The 19,702-nt window shown below is 40.4% G+C and overlaps 1 protein-coding gene across 1 annotated transcript; it reads right to left on the bottom strand.

The window, feature by feature from the left end:
* Window positions 1-6,677: 6,677 nt before the first annotated feature.
* On the bottom strand, window positions 6,678-18,729 carry LOC139455328 (2-(3-amino-3-carboxypropyl)histidine synthase subunit 1-like). The gene is made up of 11 exons (XM_071236878.1): window positions 18,645-18,729; window positions 17,322-17,398; window positions 15,996-16,129; window positions 13,463-13,584; window positions 12,850-13,004; window positions 11,495-11,613; window positions 10,555-10,623; window positions 9,236-9,392; window positions 8,322-8,422; window positions 7,550-7,628; window positions 6,678-7,238 (listed from the first exon to the last, which is right to left on the bottom strand). Exons 1-11 carry the CDS (start codon window positions 18,727-18,729, stop codon window positions 6,816-6,818), a joined length of 1,521 nt encoding a protein of 506 aa, XP_071092979.1. The 3' UTR covers window positions 6,678-6,815.
* Between the last annotated feature and the right edge of the window lie 973 nt (window positions 18,730-19,702).

Genomic DNA, 19,702 nt, shown 5'->3' with positions numbered 1-19,702 from the left:
TTGTACACCTTCCCTCTCTCAGTAATTCAAGTTACAATAACTGTTGTGTTGGATGTCTTAACTGTTGTGTTGGATGTCTTAACTGTTGTGTTGGATGTCTTACCACACTCATGCCCCAGAAAATACTCACATTAATGTTTTCCAAGTGTTTCTTCTTATATACTCATGCTATTGTTATGCCAGACTCTTTTGGGGGAGTTTACAGATTTATGGCCCAAACTTACAGGTCAGTAAGTCGAAAAAATATTATTTTCCAAATCCAATTTCAAATATATTTTTTTATTCCCTTATAGAATAAACAGGAAACAAATGATATATATTGGGGGTGGGAGATTTTCAACAGTGTTTAAATATAGATTTTTAAAGTAATTTATTTATATTGATAGCGACAGTAAATGAGTTATATAATGATTTCTGGTCCATTGAATAAAAACCAACAACTGCTTTTCATATTTTTAGATTTCAGTTTATTGGAGTCAGCGGCATCGTTAAGCAAGTTATGGTCTGGTCTGATGGTCTTTATACGACCTGCCAGTAAAACTAGACAGAAAGAAGGGTTCATTGTTTTATTAATATTAACTACAAACACATTAGTGTCCAGTGAAATCGCGGGATAAAGAAATCATGGGCCCTTTGTAGACATTCCCAACAGCAGTAGTTTGTAGTTCACATCTTCCACGGAGTTTGTTTGTTTGTTTGTTTAATGCTGCACTCAGCAATATTCTAGCTTTATGACGGCTAAATATTCAAGTCTGGATCAGACAATGAGTGAGTGAGTATGGTTTTACGCCGATTTTTAGCAATATTCCTGCCATATCACGGCGGTGTACACCAGAAATGGGCTTCATACATTGTACCTATGTCTGGAATCGAACCCGGGTCTTCGGCGTGACGAGCGAACGCTTTAACCACTAGGCTACCCGACCGCCCCCGGATCAGACAATCCCGAGATTGATATTACAACTAACGATCTACGTCATCTCATCTTCCGGAGGCAAGTGAGTTAACTGACAATAAAAGTCCGGTTTCTAGGCTGGTATTATGGAGTTACATTTTGGCTGGACTAACGAGTCTATGCATAGTCCAATCAAAATCGCGCACCGAAATCGAAATCCGGGTCGTAAACTGTCGTGCAGATTTCGGTCGATTGCAAGATTTGCAAAGCATGTGCACCGCCAGCTCGATGTCAGCAGATATTTTCCAAATCTTTTCATGTTTTTAATCAAGGTGCTCACGTGATTTGATGCATTTCGCGATGTAAGACCCGTTTTATCACAATATAGATCTTGATTATCGATCAGATCGTCCTAACTGGGCGCCACCATTTTGGGTGAAGCAAAAGGCAAGTGATACGAGAGGAGGAGTCTCATTGGTCCATAGGAGAGGCTTAGAGGGGATATAACTGGTAATAGCCACTGGTGGCGCTACGATAGAGCCCAGTAATTCTAGCCAAGTTCGGCAAGGGTGGAAACTGGACTTTTAAAGTCAGTTAACTCTCTTGCTTCGGGAAGATGACGTCATCTAGGCACGTTGACACATCATCAACCAAGTCATCGAGTCTGACCACCTGATCCTTCAAGTCCCCTCTTACTATCAGCATGGGTCGCTGGGACCAGTCCTTCCCCGGACTCCCCGAGGAATATCCACAATACAGAACACACATTAACATAACAGTCAGCTACTTCTGTGCCAGTGAGTAGGCTTCACGCTTCTTATTCAGCGATAGAAATTGGCACAAGTCCTATAATCCTTGACCAAACTGCCCAATGGTTAGGGTATCATAATAACTAGTAGAAATTTGCATTTTTTTAGGGTTTTGTTATATGTTATCATTTGTTTGTTTGTTTGTTTGTTGTTTAACGTCGGTCTCAGCCATAATCCAGCTATATGACGGCGGTCTGTAAAATAATCTAGTCTGTACCAGACAATCCAGTGATTGACATCATGAGCATCAATCTACACAATTCAACCAAGTCAGCGAGCCTGGCCACCGATCCCGTTAGTCGCCTTTTACGATCAAGGACTAATGGGCTGAACATGTTTGTGTCTTTCGCTACTTGTTTCAGTTGCATCAGGACATGTCGGGTTAATGTGAACTGAACTAGAAGGTATACACTTGAAAACTGGATTTGACCAAAACACTACAAATGTAATCAAAACGTTACTAGGCTAAAAACAGTCGCAGAAATACAAACTTCAGGTCCAAAACAAAATTATGATACCAGCTTCAAGTACATCACCATCAAAACACTGTTAAGCCCCATCTTCCAGAGGCAAGGGTGTTAACTGACTATAAAAGTCCAGTGCCCTTGTTGTTTGTATGTTTGTTGTTTTACGCCGCACTCAGCAATATTCCAGCTATATGACGGCGGTCTGTAAATAATCGAGTCTGGACCAGACAATCCAGAAACTGACATCATGAGCATCGATCCACACAAGTGGGATGCGATGACATGCATCAACCGAGTCAGCGAGCCTGACCACCCGATCCCTTTAGTTGCCTATTACGACAAGCATAGTCGCCTTTTGCGGCAAGTATAGGTAGCTGAAGGTCTATTCTACCCCGGATCTTCACGGGGAAATGCCCTTGGCTCGGGAAGTGAGTGAGTGAGTGAGTTGGGTTTAACGCCTCTTTTAACAGTATTCCAGTCATATCGCGGTGTGTCAGCTTAATGACTACTCAAAAGAAGTAAAAGAACACCCTTGACTATACATGTAGTAAATCAGTCGTGGTTGTAACATACATCTTCCATCAAGGATGTTCTTTTATCTTGTTTTGAATAGTATATAAGCATGTCATCAATATTCCGTCAAGTGTGTGAGTGAGTTGGGTTTTAAAGCTGCTTTTAACAGTATCCCAGTTATATCACGGCGTGTCAGCTTAATGTGGGAGGAAAGCCAGAAGTGATGCAGGTTTCAGACGTTTACCAATTCGGTGAAACTCACAACGAGGGGTATGGTGCTGACAAACCTAGAAACATAATCGGGGCGAACCGGGATTCGAACCCACAATCATAGGTTTCTGGCGTGCCCAAGGGACGCAACTCTGCACAGCGAATCATGGCGCCTTAGACGACTGGGCCACCCTTGCCCCCCAACAAGGATGGATGTTCTTGAACAAATTGTTTCAGACAAACAAACACTCCGCCAATATGACATGTCTGGTTGTGTGCTAGGCAAAAATATTGTACGGTTTTCAAGATCTGCTCCGGAAAGGAGCACTACGTATCAATGTCGGAACAAAGCTAAGAGGTCACCATCCCTCATTATTAACAACACCGACCAGAACAAGACAAACCTTCCTATATTTCCAGAACAGTCAAAAGTACATGTGTGCGATGACTACTATAAAAAGAACTTAATTAACCAAAGGCTCATAAAACATTCACATTTCTTAAACTAAATATCATGAATATGATTGAAATAGTTTCTTCCTAATTTATTTAAGTGAAACTTGTGTAAGTGAGTAGGTCAGTATGGTTTTACGCCACTTTAAGCAATAATCCAGCAATATCACGGGGGACACTAGAAATGGGCTTCACACACTGTACCCATGTCGGGAATAGAACCCGGATCTTCGGCGTGACGAGCGAACCCTTTAACCACTAGGCCACCTGACCTCCCTGTAACTTGTGTAATTGTAAAAATGTTGATACGTTTCTTGCACATACAAGTGCGGTATTAATTAACATTCAATGATTGTGACATTTCAGACTGGCATCTTAGCACATGTCAAGCACCATGTGACAGGTGTAGTTGATCACGGAAACAGAAACACCCATGCAGTCGTCTGGAATTCATGTATTCCGGGTGATGCAAACATCACCTGCACAGTGCTATTTGATATCCTCTATAGGACAGTACAGGTAATACTACGAAATATTTTCAACATGTGCTATGAATTTATGACACAAGTAACACTTTTAGGCAATTTTGGTCATTTGTTACAATGCTATGGTTCTAGTATGCCTCTGATAATAATTCCTCGTTTTGTTTATTTACTATACAGGCACTATAAAATGGTATTTTTACTATTTATTTCAGTTAAATAATGGACAATTGCCAGAGATTTTATACTTGTAAGCGGGCAATTCGCCAAAAGATTAGAAAAACAAGACTGTCTTGTACCTTTTGGCATTGTTGGTCAAGATACAAGATAAAAATCTTTGTATTTTTTTAAAAAATGTACATTGTGTATGTGCTTTTTGTTATATTTACATACTAATGCACAGTGTGGTGTTCCATGTAATAGATGTTTGACACAGGATTAAGGGGGTGTTTCATCATACAAGTGTGACATCACAGGTTAACACATTTAAATGTTTATACCCCATGTCCTTTTTTCTGGTTTTTATACATAATTATGACCCTATAACATACAAAGGTGAATGTCCTGGCATAGGAAAGACTGCAAGTCACTATTTATGAACTAATCCCATAAACATGCAAAAAGGCAGTAATCAAAGATCAGAACCAATGGCTGGAAAATAAGCCACTCACATACAGGGTTAGAAATTGACCTAAATTTTCAAGTCCATGACTAATAAAATTCAGGAAGAATCAGTACCATTTCTTTTCGTTCTACTACACTAGGTACATAGCAACTCTGCAATAGATCATTTATGCGAAGTGATGAAAATATAAATTAATTTCTAACCCTTATGTATATTTCAGTGAGTGAGTGAGTGAGTATGGTTTTACGCCGCTTTTAGCAATATTCCAGCAATATCACGGCGGGGGACACCATAAATGGGCTTCACACAATGTACCCATGTCGGGAATTGAACTCGGGTCTTCGGCTAACGCTTTAACCATAGGCTACTCGAAAACCTTTGACAAAAGGAGTTAGTGATTACTCTTTGAGGCTTCACTATACAATTCATAATAAATGCTAAAATCACATATGGTTAATATTTTCATTTAACTTGTGTAAATTATTTTTGAATTGTTTTGAATCAAAGGCATAATGTCCAGTCACTCATACCAAGTATAACAAATTCTGCACGCAATGTTGAAACTAGACAAATGCCCATGATACATTTTTCTCTCTAGATACTGAAATGGCTTTTCTATAAATAAACAAATTTTGTACAATCGGATTTGTGTTTAGTGATACTATTGTAAAACTTTCTTTTCCCATGGTGGGGCACACACATGAAGATGTTGATCAAGTGTTTAGTCTATTTGCAAGCGAGCTAAGGCAGAAGCCTGCAAGAACCCGCGATGCCCTCCTTCAAGTCCTTGCTAGTACAAATGATCCAAGACCAACGACTGCACTGGAAGGGGTTAGGGACATAAGACTACAGTTTGGGACATAAGACTACAGTTTGGGACATAAGACTACAGTTTGGGACATAAGACTACAGTTTGGGACATAAGACTACAGTTAGGGACATAAGACTACAGTTTGGGACATAAGACTACAGTTTGGGACATAAGACTACAGTTTGGGACATAAGACTACAGTTTGGGACATAAGACTACAGTTTGGGACATAAGACTATGGTTTGTTGAGTCGAATTCACCAAAAGGCCACAAGGAGGCACTTTTGTTTGTGTTTAGGATGGATAGTTCCAAGGTCTGTATGTTATATAAAGATTGGCCAGTGAAAAGTGAACACAATAGGAAGTTAACATTAGATGTCAATGTGTACCCACCAACATTGACCCAGTCAGACTGGCCAGGGAAAAGGTAGACAACAACATGGAGAAAGACTTGGCCAAATGGGTGTCGTCTACACAGGAAAGCATGAGGTGGATGTCCTACATAGAAAGATGGGGACATCCAGACACCCACCATCAAGATATCCACTTCTTAAAACATGCTCCCATCTCTGAAGTAGAGGCAGCAGCTGCAGTTATCCAGATACAAGTATCTGCTCAAATGCAGATTATTTGTTCCCCTCCCAGTGGATCCGTATGCATTCCAGTTCTCAACACCCTGGGGAGTATACATCCCAATTATGTTTCACAAAGGGAGATAATACAACCAGTTTTGTTCCTACATTATTTATCCTTTATAAAGGAACACAATCAGGACCTCTTTGGGTTATCAGTGAACAGCTTCAATTCTAACCTGGGTATACCCTATCACAACAACCAGGCCTGAATCAGTTCCCATCTTCAGTACACTATATGTACATCTGTACACTATATGTACATCTGTACACTATAAGTACATCTGTACACTATATGTACATCGGTACACTATATGTACAACTGTACACTATATGTACATCTGTACACTATATGTACAACTGTACACTATATGTACAACTGTACACTATATGTACATCGGTACACTATATGTACATCTGTACACAATATGTACATCGGTACACTATATGTACAACTGTACACTATATGTACAACTGTACACTATATGTACATCTGTACATGATATGTACATCTGTACACTATATGTACATCTGTACATGATATGTACATCGGTACACTATATGTACATCTGTACACTATATGTACATCTGTACACGATATGTACATCGGTACACTATATGTACATCTGTACACTATATGTACATCTGTACATATGTACATCTGTACACTATATGTACATCTGTACACGATATGTACATCTGTACATGATATGTACATCTGTACACTATATGTACATCTGTACACTATATGTACATCTGTACACGATATGTACATCGGTACACTATATGTACATCTGTACACTATATGTACATCGGTACACTATATGTACATCTGTACACGATATGTACATCTGTACACTATATGTACATCTGTACACTATATGTACATGTGAGGTTGAACCGCAAATTTCAAGCCTCATCATGACTTGCATTCACAGTTTGTGCGGTCTTTCAATGTCTTTTCTGAAGAAACAGTCACATCTTGCACCAAGCATGTCCTTGACCCTGGCTCTCCACATCCTTCTGACCCCGTCCCACAGCACCCTCCTGACCCTGCACCCCTACACTCCTCAGTCCCCGCCCCCCTACACGCCCCAGTCCCCGCCCCGGGGCCCTCTTTGGCCCCAATCCCTGAGCTCTTCTCTGTTTTAGTGTCCTGGGATGCCACCGCCTTCGTCCCCTGGCCTGTGGTCAACACATCCTTCCCAGCTGGTCTCCCTCGCCTGGGGCGTGGCGGTCTGTTGGCCTCGTTGTTGACCGTCCAGGCACCGAGACTGTCATTGGCGTAGAAATCCATCGGATACACATCCTGCCACTGAACCGACTTCATTGCTACGGACATCTGTAACCATGGTAACATGAAGGTGAAGGTCAAAGGTGAGAAGTAAGGGATGTAGTTTACAGTCAGCAAAATTACAGCAATACTTTCAAACTTAACTTAACTCGTCTGCATGCTGAAAGTGGTCTTTTTCTCACCTTTTGCCATCGAATATGTTTTATTCCATGACTACTGTCAATCATAAAACATGATTATTAATTTATTTTTTTATTTTTTTGTCCTCTTGATTTTCCCTCGTTCGGAGTTTTACTTTTTCAACCAAAACCTCAGACTTGAGTTTTAACTATAACATACAAATGCTTTGACGTACGTACCTCGTATGGAGAGAGAACCGGTTTGTCAAAGAAAGCTCCCCAGTCTATGGAGAGTCTTGGACAGGCCACCTGCACCCAGCTGAACACACAACATGACACATGATATTACAGCCTACTGTCTTCTGATGTAAGGCATGTCAACATGGTGTTTCTTATGCCAGGGATCTATCCAGGATTTCAAACTAAGGGCAGGCAATTTGTGGAAATTGAAAAACCCTGGTCAAGTCCCCTCTACAAAAGCATAACATTAGTGATCACCATATAACATGAATTGGGAAATTTGTAATTCCAATTTGGAAATTGTTCACCGAGATTGGGCCAAATTTAGGCTCCTGAACAGGCCCAGATAAATCCCTGTATTGAGTGTTTAACCCTTTGTGACAGAACTGCTAAAGTTTTAACACCTGTTGTCAATATGTACAGTGAATATTGAAATGTTAGCAAGATACAATAAAAAATACAAATTACCCAAAATCCAAAAATGTAATACAGGGCGATTGATTGATTGATTGATGTTTTGCAGCAATAGCAATATAAGTCTCCCAGCAATATCACGGTTGGGGACACCAGAACTGATCTTCATATATATTGTACCCATGTGAGGAATTGAACCCAGGTCTTCGGAATGACAAGCAAACGCTTAAACCATAAGGCTACCCAACAGACCCTCATGTACATTAGTGTACATGTAGACATACATTTTTTAACACAAAAAATGAATCACAATGACAAAAATTTGATGCTGACTACTGTAAATGTAGACAATACTAACGCATCAACATCGTGGAACAGCTTCAGTTTGTCTGGGTAGAGCTCCGACAGCAGCACCGTGATGAAGTGTCTGCCTGATGTCTGGATCTTCTCCTGGATATGCTGAAACAGACAAGCAGTGTGACTGGGCTCCTGTATACAGACAAGCAATGAGACTGGGCTCCTGTCTACAGACAAGCAATGTGACTGGGCTCCTGTATACAGACAAGCAACGTAACTGGGCTCCTGTCTACAGACAAGCAATGTAACTGGGCTCCTGTATACAGACAAGCAATGAGACTGGGCTCCTGTCTACAGACAAGCAGTGTGACTGGGCTCCTGTATACAGACAAGCAATGTGACTGGGCTCCTGTATACAGACAAGCAATGTGACTGGGCTCCTGTATACAGACAAGCAATGTGACTGGGCTCCTGTATACAGACAAGCAGTGTGACTGGGCTCCTGTATACAGACAAGCAATGTGACTGGGCTCCTGTATATAGACAAGCAGTGTGACTGGGCTCCTGTATATAGACAAGCAATGAGACTGGGCTCCTGTCTACAGACAAGCAATGTGACTGGGCTCCTGTCTACTGAAACATGAAGAATTTGGAACGTGCAACAAAAATGTGATAAAATCTTTAGCAGGTACAAAGAAATTTCTGTTTTGCCTGACTTTTTATTTTTGGGGTTACAGGCTTGTAGAAGTGAAAAACATATATATATATATTTCAACTTCAAATGTTATTTTTTATTTCCATAAAATTTTAAGCAAGTCAGAAAAAAATCATTTTTTAAAGTCTGAGGATCCCTGAACCAAAGCTTAAAGAAGCAGGAAAGATGTTAGTACAGTACAATCATCGTCACACCTGATGTAACTTGAAGAAAGACATATCAAAGTTCAAAAGTGAAAATATTCCTTAAATGAAAATTACCTCCAAAATCTTGGGCGACCCTTGCCTTCCCAGGGTGCCGAGCACAACTCCGATCTTCCTTGCTCGTGCTGCACTGGCAATAGCTTCCTGTCTGACCTGATGCATTCTGGGAGTGTCATAGTACTCGCGTGTAAACTTCTTATCATATGGGTCATACCTGCAAAGAGAAGGTACCACAAAAAAAAATCATGAGGGGTATATGTGGTTTCATGCATCTCGCACTAAGTTTTATACCACAAGCCAGCACATTCGGAAAAAGCATTCAGCTTTTTGCTTCAAAGCAGAGTATAAGGGATTTATTCACCCGCTCAGTTCTATCAAGAGTGTCAAGTTTCTAAAACGGAAGCGTTTGTGAGCAGTGTTTCAACTTTTTGTTACAAAATATGAGACTTTATTCAACATGTGAGACATGATAAAATACCAGAAATTCTAAGACCAATATTGAAATTTTTACTGACATTTGCTTCAGATTTGAGGCTGAATATCAGTCTCTAAGCAGGTCTAGATTAATCCTTGTTGTCTTAAAGGTGGGCTCCATGGTCTGATGCCCATTTCTAGTCTACATCTAGACAACTTAACTAGACTGGATCTTAGTCATTGTTGCTGTGTTATTTCCAGCATATATCCAGACAACATAATTAGCGTGGACCAGGGACATTGTCGCTGTGTAATTAGGGTATTTATTAATCTCACTGATCTGCATCACAAAATATGCTTTAACAGTGGTGTTAGAACGACCTGAATAAATTTGGTGGGACTGTCAAATTGTCGGAGCTTAGTCCCCCTTTACTTGCCCACAAAAATTGCATAGACCATATAGACCTTGATATTATTACAGGTAGTGGTAGGTGGGCCAGTAGACAGTAGATGGCCTTTCCTAACAAGCACCTGTATGTGGAAGCTAAAGTGGTAGTTGTATGCATCATATCATATATATCTGACAATCAACATAAAAACAAGCATGAAATACTCATATCCTCCACCAATATGACATGTCCGGTTGCGTACAAGGTAAGGAATATTGTACAGTCTTCAAAATCTGCTCCGGAAAGAAGCACTACTGCCATTTAAGTCTAAGTCAAAGTCATTGCCATGGAAACTCAAAAAACAAAGTTTTCAAAAATCCCAAACTATCAAAAGGCATCAGTTCACCACTAGACCTATCAAGTCTGGTTAAGATATCTCATGGGGTTTCAGTTCTCCAGAAACGAAAAATGTGGCACCCATTCCTATTTCCCCCTTCTACTTAATGGAGGGGGATAATAAACAACACAATGAAAAGGTGTGCCCCTGACTTCTAATGATGTTTAGACACTCACCTGTACGCAGGTATCTCTGGGTTGGAAATCATGATGGACTCCAAGTGGAATCGGCCATCTCCCAGGTAGCTGAAAGTTCCATTTCAGTAAGTCAGTATTAGCAGCAGCATCAGGTATTTGTCATCAGTAACTGGATTACTGTGTACGCCAAGTAACAATTCCCTAGTTCGGCTAGGATTGGTCTACTGATAGGCAGGCACATGGGTATCAAATGTCAACACTCCAAGTTTGTTTGTTTGTTGTTAAACGCCACACTCAGCAATATTCCAGCTATATGACAGTGGTAATTAATCAAGTTTGGACCAGACAATCCAGTGATTGACATCATGAGCATCGATCCATGCAATTGGGATACGATGACATGCATCTGTATGAAACCTAATGCTAACAAAGATCAAGAACAGGACCTGTTCACCTACAGATAAAGACTTTCATTGACGATTGATATATAGTCTTTGGAAAGAAGCCTGTATAAGTGCTCAAAAAATGTTGTTATACAATATTGGAATTCCTGTAAATGGTTGTTCCATGGAATCCAATGATAGTACAGTTGTGTATAAGCTAACAGTATTCTTCAGCATACCGGAGACAGCGAAGTACCCGAGTGGTTAAAATGTCCAGTCTTCACGCATTGGTTCCATTTCCAATATTACTACATTTTGAAGATTTTTCTTGGTGTTTTGTCTCTGTTGCCTTGGTAATACGTCTGAACCAGACATTCCAGTGATTGACATCAAGAGCATCGATCTACACAATTGGGATACGATGACATGAATCAAACCACGTCAGCAACCCTGACCACCCTTCATCGTCTTTCGGTATGATGCAGCCAGAGATCGAACACCTGAGCTTCCCCTTACTGGGGAGACTCACTATCCACTGGACCACAGAGGCAGCCTCTTTGGTCAATGAATCCACATAGAATGTGTTGATGACTTACATGATGGAATCGATGTCTTGTAGCCGTGGCGATGTGCAGCCCAGGATCTCCCCTGGTGACAAGGGTTTGGCTTGTGGAATGGTCACCTGGTAATCTGACTTCAGATCTTGGCTTGCTCCCTGGAAGCATAGAGTTTGTTTTGTTGTTTAGTGCTGAACTCGCAATATTCCAGCTATATGGCCTATAAGTAATGGACCACTGGACCTATTATGACCAGCAGAGGGCATCTTCCTGAGGCAAGGGAATTGACTGACTATAAAAGTCCAGTTTCCACCCTTGCCGAACTTGGCTGGAATTATTGAGTATATTTTGGCTGGACTAATGAGTCTTTGCATAGTCCAATCAAAATCACATGAGGAAATCAACATTCATAAACTGCCATGCAGATTTCAGTCGATTGCAGGATTTGCAAAGCATGAGTACCGTGAACTTAGCATCAAAAGATATTTTTCAAATCTTTTCATGCTTTTAATAAAGATGCTCATGTGATTTGATTCACTTCACTGGTGGCGCTATGATCGAACCCAGAAATTCCGGACTAATTCAGCAAAGGTTGAACTGGAGTTTTACAGTCAGTTAACGTTTACAGTCAGTTAACATCCCTTGCCTCAGGATGATGGCAGAGATTGATAATCGGAACTTCCATGGGGGAAGACATGGAATAAACTCATCACAGAACATCACCAACACTTCAAAACATCAACCAGAGGTTTCAAATCACAATAACCACCTCTGATTGAAACAGATGATTTGATGGCCGCATCACCACAGAAGCTCAAATTTATAGAAAAGTACTCCTTTCCCAGTCACTGTCAATCAGCATTTTGAAATAACAATATGTACAAATGCAGACTACAAATTGCAGAGTTGTGTTCACTACTACTATTACAAATAATAATAAGAACTCTTATATGTGCTAACATCCACGGAACAAAGCTTTTGGTTTGGGTTGGGTTTGTTGTTTAACAGCGCACTCAGCAATATTCCAGCTATATGGCGGCGGTCTATAAATAATCGAGTCTGGACCAGACGATCCAGTGATTGACATCATGAGCGTCGATCTACGCAATTTGGATAAGATGACATGCATTTACCAAGTCAACAAGCCTGACCACCCAATCTCTTGGGTTGTTGAAGACGTATTCCACCCCGGAACTTCACAGGTCTGGATACAAACAGGACATTCCCAAAACATTGATCATGTTGATAGGATATTCCACAAAATCAATACCACTTGTGTCAAAAAATTTAAGACATTTGGCATTACAAACAGTCTTAGAAAATGAACCAATTTGAAACTCAGAAAACATATGTCAATAAAATTATTCCTGAAAGCTGATGGAGACCGTACCCACCTGCAGGGCAGCCACGAACTGTATGGTACTGACCAGCGCCAGTTTGGCGCCAGCCTGGAAGTTGTACCGCACTGTCTCCAGGAAGTGAAGCGTGTCAATCTTGATGTCCACAAACACATATAGCATCTGTATCCCTTCTGTGCGGTCTATTGGTACTGATAACAATAAAAATAAAAATAAAAATAATAATAACAATGCAGTATTTCACTGAATAGGACCAATAGAGGCCTTTATACTTAGTTTTACATTGCTGCATTGACTGCACTGTTATTGTTAAAATTGTTGCATGTGAAGCAGACAATCCAGTGATTGATACTGCAAGTAATAATCCATGCTATCAGGGTACGATGACACACAATCTACCATGTCCTCAGCAACCCATGCTTGTCGTAAGAGGCGACTGACTAGATTAGGTGGTCAGATTCGCTGACTCGATAGATGCATGTCATTGTATCCCAATCGTGTAGATTGATGCTCATGATGCAAATAACTCAATCGTCTGGTCCAGACACAAATATTTACAGAACTTCGTCATATAGCTGGAATATTGCCGAGTGCGGCCTTAAAAAACAACAAACCAAAACAGAACATTGTTTGGCCCTGCAGTATTTACCGAGACAGCTGTGGCCATAGTGCACCATGAGATCTGCCCCCAGGGCCTTGGCAGTGAAGTCATCAACACAACACGCACCATACGTCACGTCGCCCATGATCAGCGTGTCGGCTTCTGTAAACCTGGAACAAGAGGGTAGCCACTACGAACATCTGCTTCAACAGATACAATCCCCCAAAATATAAGTGATTCCAGTTTCCCATCTTCCCAAGGCAAGGGAGTTAACTGACAGTAAAAGGCCAGTTACCAGCCTTGACGTACCTAGGCTGGAATTTCCAGGCTCGATTGGAGCGCAACCCGTGGCTATTACGAGTTATGTCCCTTCTATGACCCTCCTGTTGACCAATCAGATACCACCTCTCATGTCACTTGCATTTGCTCAAACAAAATGGCGGCGCCCAGTCAAGAGCATATGATCGATAATCAAGATCAATATAGTATTAGAACAGGTCATACCTCGCGAAAGGCATCAAATCACATGAGGATCTTGATTAAAAACATGAAATGATTTGGAAAATATCTGTCAAGGCCCAGTTGACGGTACACATCCTCTGAAAATCCTGCAGTCGACCCACATCTGCACGTTGTGATCCATATTGTTTACAAACCGGTTGTTGATTTTGATATTGATTGGACTTTGCATAGACTCGTTAGTCAAGCCAAACTGTAACGCCATAATACCAGCCTAGTTTGGCAAGGGTGGAAACTGGACTTATCAGTTAACTCCCTTGGGAAAAGATGCCAGTTTCCTGACCAGTCCTAATCCGATCCCCCACCCTAAACCCTTTTTCTCTCATTTCTTTTCATCCTGATACTGTCTGTATTTTATGTCACTTGACAAGTGTACGTCAAACAGTCAAAAAGCAAATAAACATGAAAAAAATAACTCTGTGTTTTTATTGCAGCACTCAGCAATATTCCAGCTGTATGATGACAGTCTGTAAATAATCAAGTCTGGACCAAACAATCCAGTGATTGATATTGAGACAATCCACGCCATGGTGTATGATAACACGCTATTAACCAAGTCATCGAGAACGACCTCCTGATCCATTTGGTACCCTTTTAACAACCAGCATAGGTTGCTAAGGACTAATTGTAAACAGGGATCCTAATGGGACAAAAACAAAACAAAAACATTAAAAAATGACCTTCCTAATCCTATTCTGTTTTCAGATGGACTGCAAGGGAAACACACAGTCGGGGCTTCATGGTATTATGATGTTGTTTGTTTGTTTGTTGTTTAATGCCGCACTTAGCAATATCCCAGTGATTGATATCATGAGCATCGATCCACTCAATTTGGATATGATGACATACATCAACCAAGTCAGCGAGTCTGACTTCCCGATCCCGTTAGCCACCTCTTACGACAAGCATAGTTGCCTTCTATGGCAAGCATGGGTTGCTGAAGACCTATGCTATCTTGACAGATATTATGCCCAATACTCATGATAATATATGTGTGCTATAGGTATGTGCCCATATACAGATAGATGATGTCACACTGATTTCTATATCTCGCAAAGTATCTTTTCCTAGACTACAATATCTAGTCATGGGAATCTAGTTCAAGGTGACTAGGAAGATCTGGAAATCTATTCATCAATATTATTTCAAAACTGATTAAAAAACATCTTTATCACTTTGATATCTTAAACAAAAAACTGATCCAAGTCCGACAAGGTCAGGTCTTTGGACAATGTTATATATGTATTGGTCATATGCACTCAAATTTAAGCCATCTTCCTTACCTGAACCGAGGTCAATAGCATGAGCATCCATAAGGTTCTTAAAAGAAGTACCAGTTAGAAAGCTTAACAGACACGAGTATTCCAGAATCTAGGATTGCCACTTACTAGAGCCGAGTATCACCTGCGACCTTGTGATACACATCGTACCACGGGGGGTAGAATAGATCTTCAGCAACCCATGCTTGCCGTAAAAGGTGACTATGCTTGTCGTAAGAGGCGACTAACGGGATCGGGTGGTCAGGCTGGCTGACTTGGTTGATGCATGCCATCATATCTCAATTGCGTGGATTGATGCTCATGATATTAATGACTGGATTGTCTGGTCCAGACTCGATTATTTACAGACCACCGTTATATAGCTGGAATATTGGTGAGTGCAGCGTTAAACAACAAACAAACAAAACATATCATGATACGGACTGACGTACCACTGGTATTACGATACATCACAAAAATAGTATGAAACTCTAAAACATCTTGCTTGATACATTTATTTATTATATTATCTCAAAACATATAAACAAAAAAACAAAATGCAACCTTTTTGTCTTTTTAGAGAGTATTCAAAACTAAAGACTAAAATGGACTGGGGACGTCAACTGTCACCACTACGTCCTCATGCTCCACCGTTACAGATGGTGCTATTCTACCTCCACCGTTACGGGAGGTAACTCCATCAGTTCCTGTTCTATTTATAGGGTATCATGATCTCACAAACTGACAATTTAAGTATTGATGTCATCATGACACGTAGACATCGGTTAATCTTTACAACTTACTGTTCAATGATGTCTGCTACAGTACAGGCAAACAGCAGCAACCCTTCTGGGAACTGCAGAGCAACTCTCTTGGCGCCAGAGAAGCGAATCTTCCAAACTGTCTTGTAGATCTCAAAGTTGTAGTTTGAAGGCAACTTGTAGACAAAAGAACAAAAAAAACCTGATGGGAACTGGCTGAGATTTTGTAATCGACTGTTGAAAATAATGATTTGTACTCAATTTTGTTTATTACTCTTTGTTTTCTTTATTATTCTTGTATCTAGTTCAGAATTTTACAAACCCTACTGCTGTGAAAACAATGATGAAGTGTAGTGATATGGGTATGGTTTTACTCTGCTTTCAGGAATATTCCAGCAATATCACAGGGACACCAGACATGGACATTGTACCCATGTGCGAATCAAACGCGAGTCTTCGGCGTGATGAGCGAACACTTTAAGCGACTCAACCGACTTGATGGCGTGTACAATGCAAGGTGTAGGAAATGCTTAAATTACAATCACAAAAAGTTGAGTTTATTGAAAATACTTTTTTCACTATTATGACCTTACAAACACAAATATTGATTTACATAATACATAGAGATTATAATACGAGAATGTGTGTCGTACTGATTCTACGAAACAAGTGTCAGAATGCGTGTATTTCCCAAGCAAGAGCGAGGGTAACACATGAATTCTTACATGAGTTCGTAAACATCAGTTCGACACACATGTTAGTGTAACAATTTCTTTATTACCCATTATTTCCAAATCCTTATGAGCTCCCCTTCAGAAAAATGCACATACAATTTTAATGAACTCGGATATTTCTAACCCTATGAAAATCATGGATTTTATGCTTGGATTCTTGGTTGGTAGGGGGTGGTCGGGTAGCCTAGTGGTTAAAGCGTTCGCTCGTCACGCTGAAGACCCGGGGTAGATTCCCGACATGGGTACAATGTGTGAAGCCCATTTCTGGTGTCCCCCGCCGTGATATTGCTGGAATATAGCTAAAAGTGGGGTAAAACCATACTCACTCACTCACTCGGTTGGTGGTGAGTATAACCCACCGACTATAGTCAATATTTGGACACAAATATCACCCAAACAACTAATGACTACAGGCTACAAAACAAGTATATGATGCTATACCATTTTGTAAAAATATATGTTAAATTATTTAGTTCTAAAAATATTATTTAATTTATAACCACAATAACAGAAGCAAATATATGATCAGGTTGCTTTAAACAATATTAAATATCTCATACATTTTCTCAGGACAAATTTGAAACTGGGGATACATTTTACATATTCAGATTTATCTAGTAATTAACACACTCACTGTTTTCACTGCAGCTTGAATTTTCGGATCATTCAGAATTTCTTCTGGTATCTGGTGAGCTACACGCCTAGCAGTACCTGGTAACATAAATATTAGTTGTGTGAGAGTTGGGTTTAAAAAGTTGCTTTCAACAAAATGTCAACATTTTAACACTACAGAAACAGGTCATGAGGAAATGTAAGTAATCTGATCTGTGAAAGTGATCTCTGTGAGTGTGTTGGTGGAGGGTGGGTTGGGTTGTACGTCAGCCTGTAAATAATCAAGTGAACATATAATAGACAATCCTGTGATTGATATGAGCAATGATTCATAATGTAGACGTATGTTGACATGCCATGAACAATGGTTAGTCACTGAGCCGGACCACCTGATCTGTTCACCTCATGCAACCAGCATAGGTTGTTTAGGACCTATTCTAACATGGGATCCCCATGGGCTGATCCGGATGGATCCTCTCAATCAATGACTAGCAGATCCTGGTAGCTAAGGGACACAAATCTGCAATGCCAATTACCCTGGAAAGGTAAGTATGGTAAATAAGTACTCAAATCTATTGGCCATGGACAGAGCTCCAGATAATTTTTCATACCAGGGGGGTACGTTGAATATTACTCACATTTTATCTTTCACACTGGGTATTTCATGGTTTCGTTGGGTATTTGATATATTTTTACTACCTTCGATCCAGTCTGTCAGGTATTTTAAAGCTAACCAGAAGATGTTTTAAAAAATAATTCTGCTTAAAATCCTATTTCAAACTTCAACTTTTCTTCTGTTCACGTGCGGACCAATTAAGCAGAAAGCGACAGGCAACTCAAATTTAATTGGTCTATGGTGATGTATTTCGGATATTCTACACAATTACACAGCTTATGTGGGGCTCTGGCTATAGTATTTGAAGATTATGAAGCAATAATTTATACAACATGTACAAAATTCCCAGGGAAGCAAGGATGGAGCAGTACACACCCTCCCTTTGCAAAAGTTGCTTGCTTCACATGAAACACTGATGGAAACACTATTTCACGCGCATTAAAAACGTATTGAAACAGTCATATCTTTCACTGTTCTGTGTGACATTTGTTAGCAATGGTTCGAACTTTTTGTTCTCAAACTATTTAGTTGGAAGACGTGTTAGGCGAATGTCACTGCAGGTAAAATACAGAATTGTTTGGTGTTTTTCATTTCAATGACACCATGTCCACGAAAAAAGGGTACAGTACTGCTAAAATGATAAAGTTGATGTCAGCTCACTGAGTCCAACTGTGAGTCCAGCTTGGTATATTGTTTACTAAACGTGGCCAACTGTATTCTAATTTTCACCTTTTCCGCCACCGAAAACCTTCCTGTTACTGTTAGCACTGACAACAACTGGTCCGGACACATCGTGCTCCGAGGGAGCAGCCATGTTGGTAAAGGGAGGTAATTCTGTTTACTTCAACGATGACTGGGCTCCTTTCTACCAGAGCGCTTAGCTTACGGCGCGTACCAACAGTGGAACCAGTTACTTTTAGTTTTCGCTCGGTATCGCTGAACAAAGTCGGCATAAACGTTTCTGTGCCCACAGTAGGACTAACGGCAGGTTAAGGGACACAACTTCTCAGCTGTTGTTTCACCCAAATTCAACTTAAAACACATTTATTCACTCTTTGTGCTGCACTTATAGGGATCGGTTATTTATTATGGAGGGGGTGGGTCAGAGAGAATCAGGACAATATCACCAAAAATATGACAGTCTCTAAGGGAGGGTCATAAAAACATAATGCAAACATTTGAGGAGGGTCGTAAAAAAATTGACATTTGGACAAAATGAAATGTAAAGTGCTTTCGCATTTTGGGAGATATTTCATTGACGAGAGTGCTTAAAATTATCTCTCTATTCGGCCAGTTTGAGACCATATTTGCCAACGAAAACGCGGGAAAATGAAGGATATTGGGAATGTCCTGCTCAAAGTGTAGGCTGAGAGTCATGAAAAAATGTACAAAGACATGGGGACAAACATTTGACAAACCCCCCACCCCACCACCGATGAGTAAAGACACTCGGACAGTTATAATAGTTCCTATCTTCTAACGCATGTATGAGGTATGTGATGTACGTGCAACACATGTATGAGGTATGTGATGTACGTGCAACACATGTATGAGGTATGTGATGTACGTGCAACACATGTATGAGGTATGTGATGTTGTACGTGCAACACATGTATGAGGTATGTGGTGTTGTACGTGCAACGCATGTATGAGGTATGTGATGTTGTATGTGCAACGCATGTATGAGGTATGTGATGTTGTAAGTGCAACGCATGTATGAGGTATGTGATGTACGTACAACACATGTATGAGGTATGTGTTGTACGTGCAACGCATGTATGAGGTAT

This window comes from Haliotis cracherodii, unplaced genomic scaffold, assembly GCF_022045235.1.
Source record: "Haliotis cracherodii isolate W230 unplaced genomic scaffold, xgHalCrac1.p SCAF_11, whole genome shotgun sequence".
In the NCBI taxonomy this organism is placed as follows: Eukaryota; Metazoa; Mollusca; class Gastropoda; order Lepetellida; family Haliotidae; genus Haliotis; species Haliotis cracherodii.
The sequence above is the reverse complement of the archived record's forward strand: the minus strand, read 5'-3'. Positions and strand labels throughout refer to the sequence as shown.

Bases quoted from the DNA above. Each gene is read 5' to 3' on its own strand.
- LOC139455328 (XM_071236878.1), bottom strand. From the start codon at position 18,729: ATGGCTGCTCCCTCGGAGCACGATGTGTCCGGACCAGTTGTTGTCAGT. The intron at 16,130-17,321 runs GTGAGTGTGTTA...TTTGTCTACAAG, and splicing joins TTCAAGCTGCAGTGAAAACA to TTGCCTTCAAACTACAACTT. The intron at 7,239-7,549 runs GTACGTACGTCA...CCATGGTTACAG, and splicing joins CGGTTCTCTCTCCATACGAG to ATGTCCGTAGCAATGAAGTC.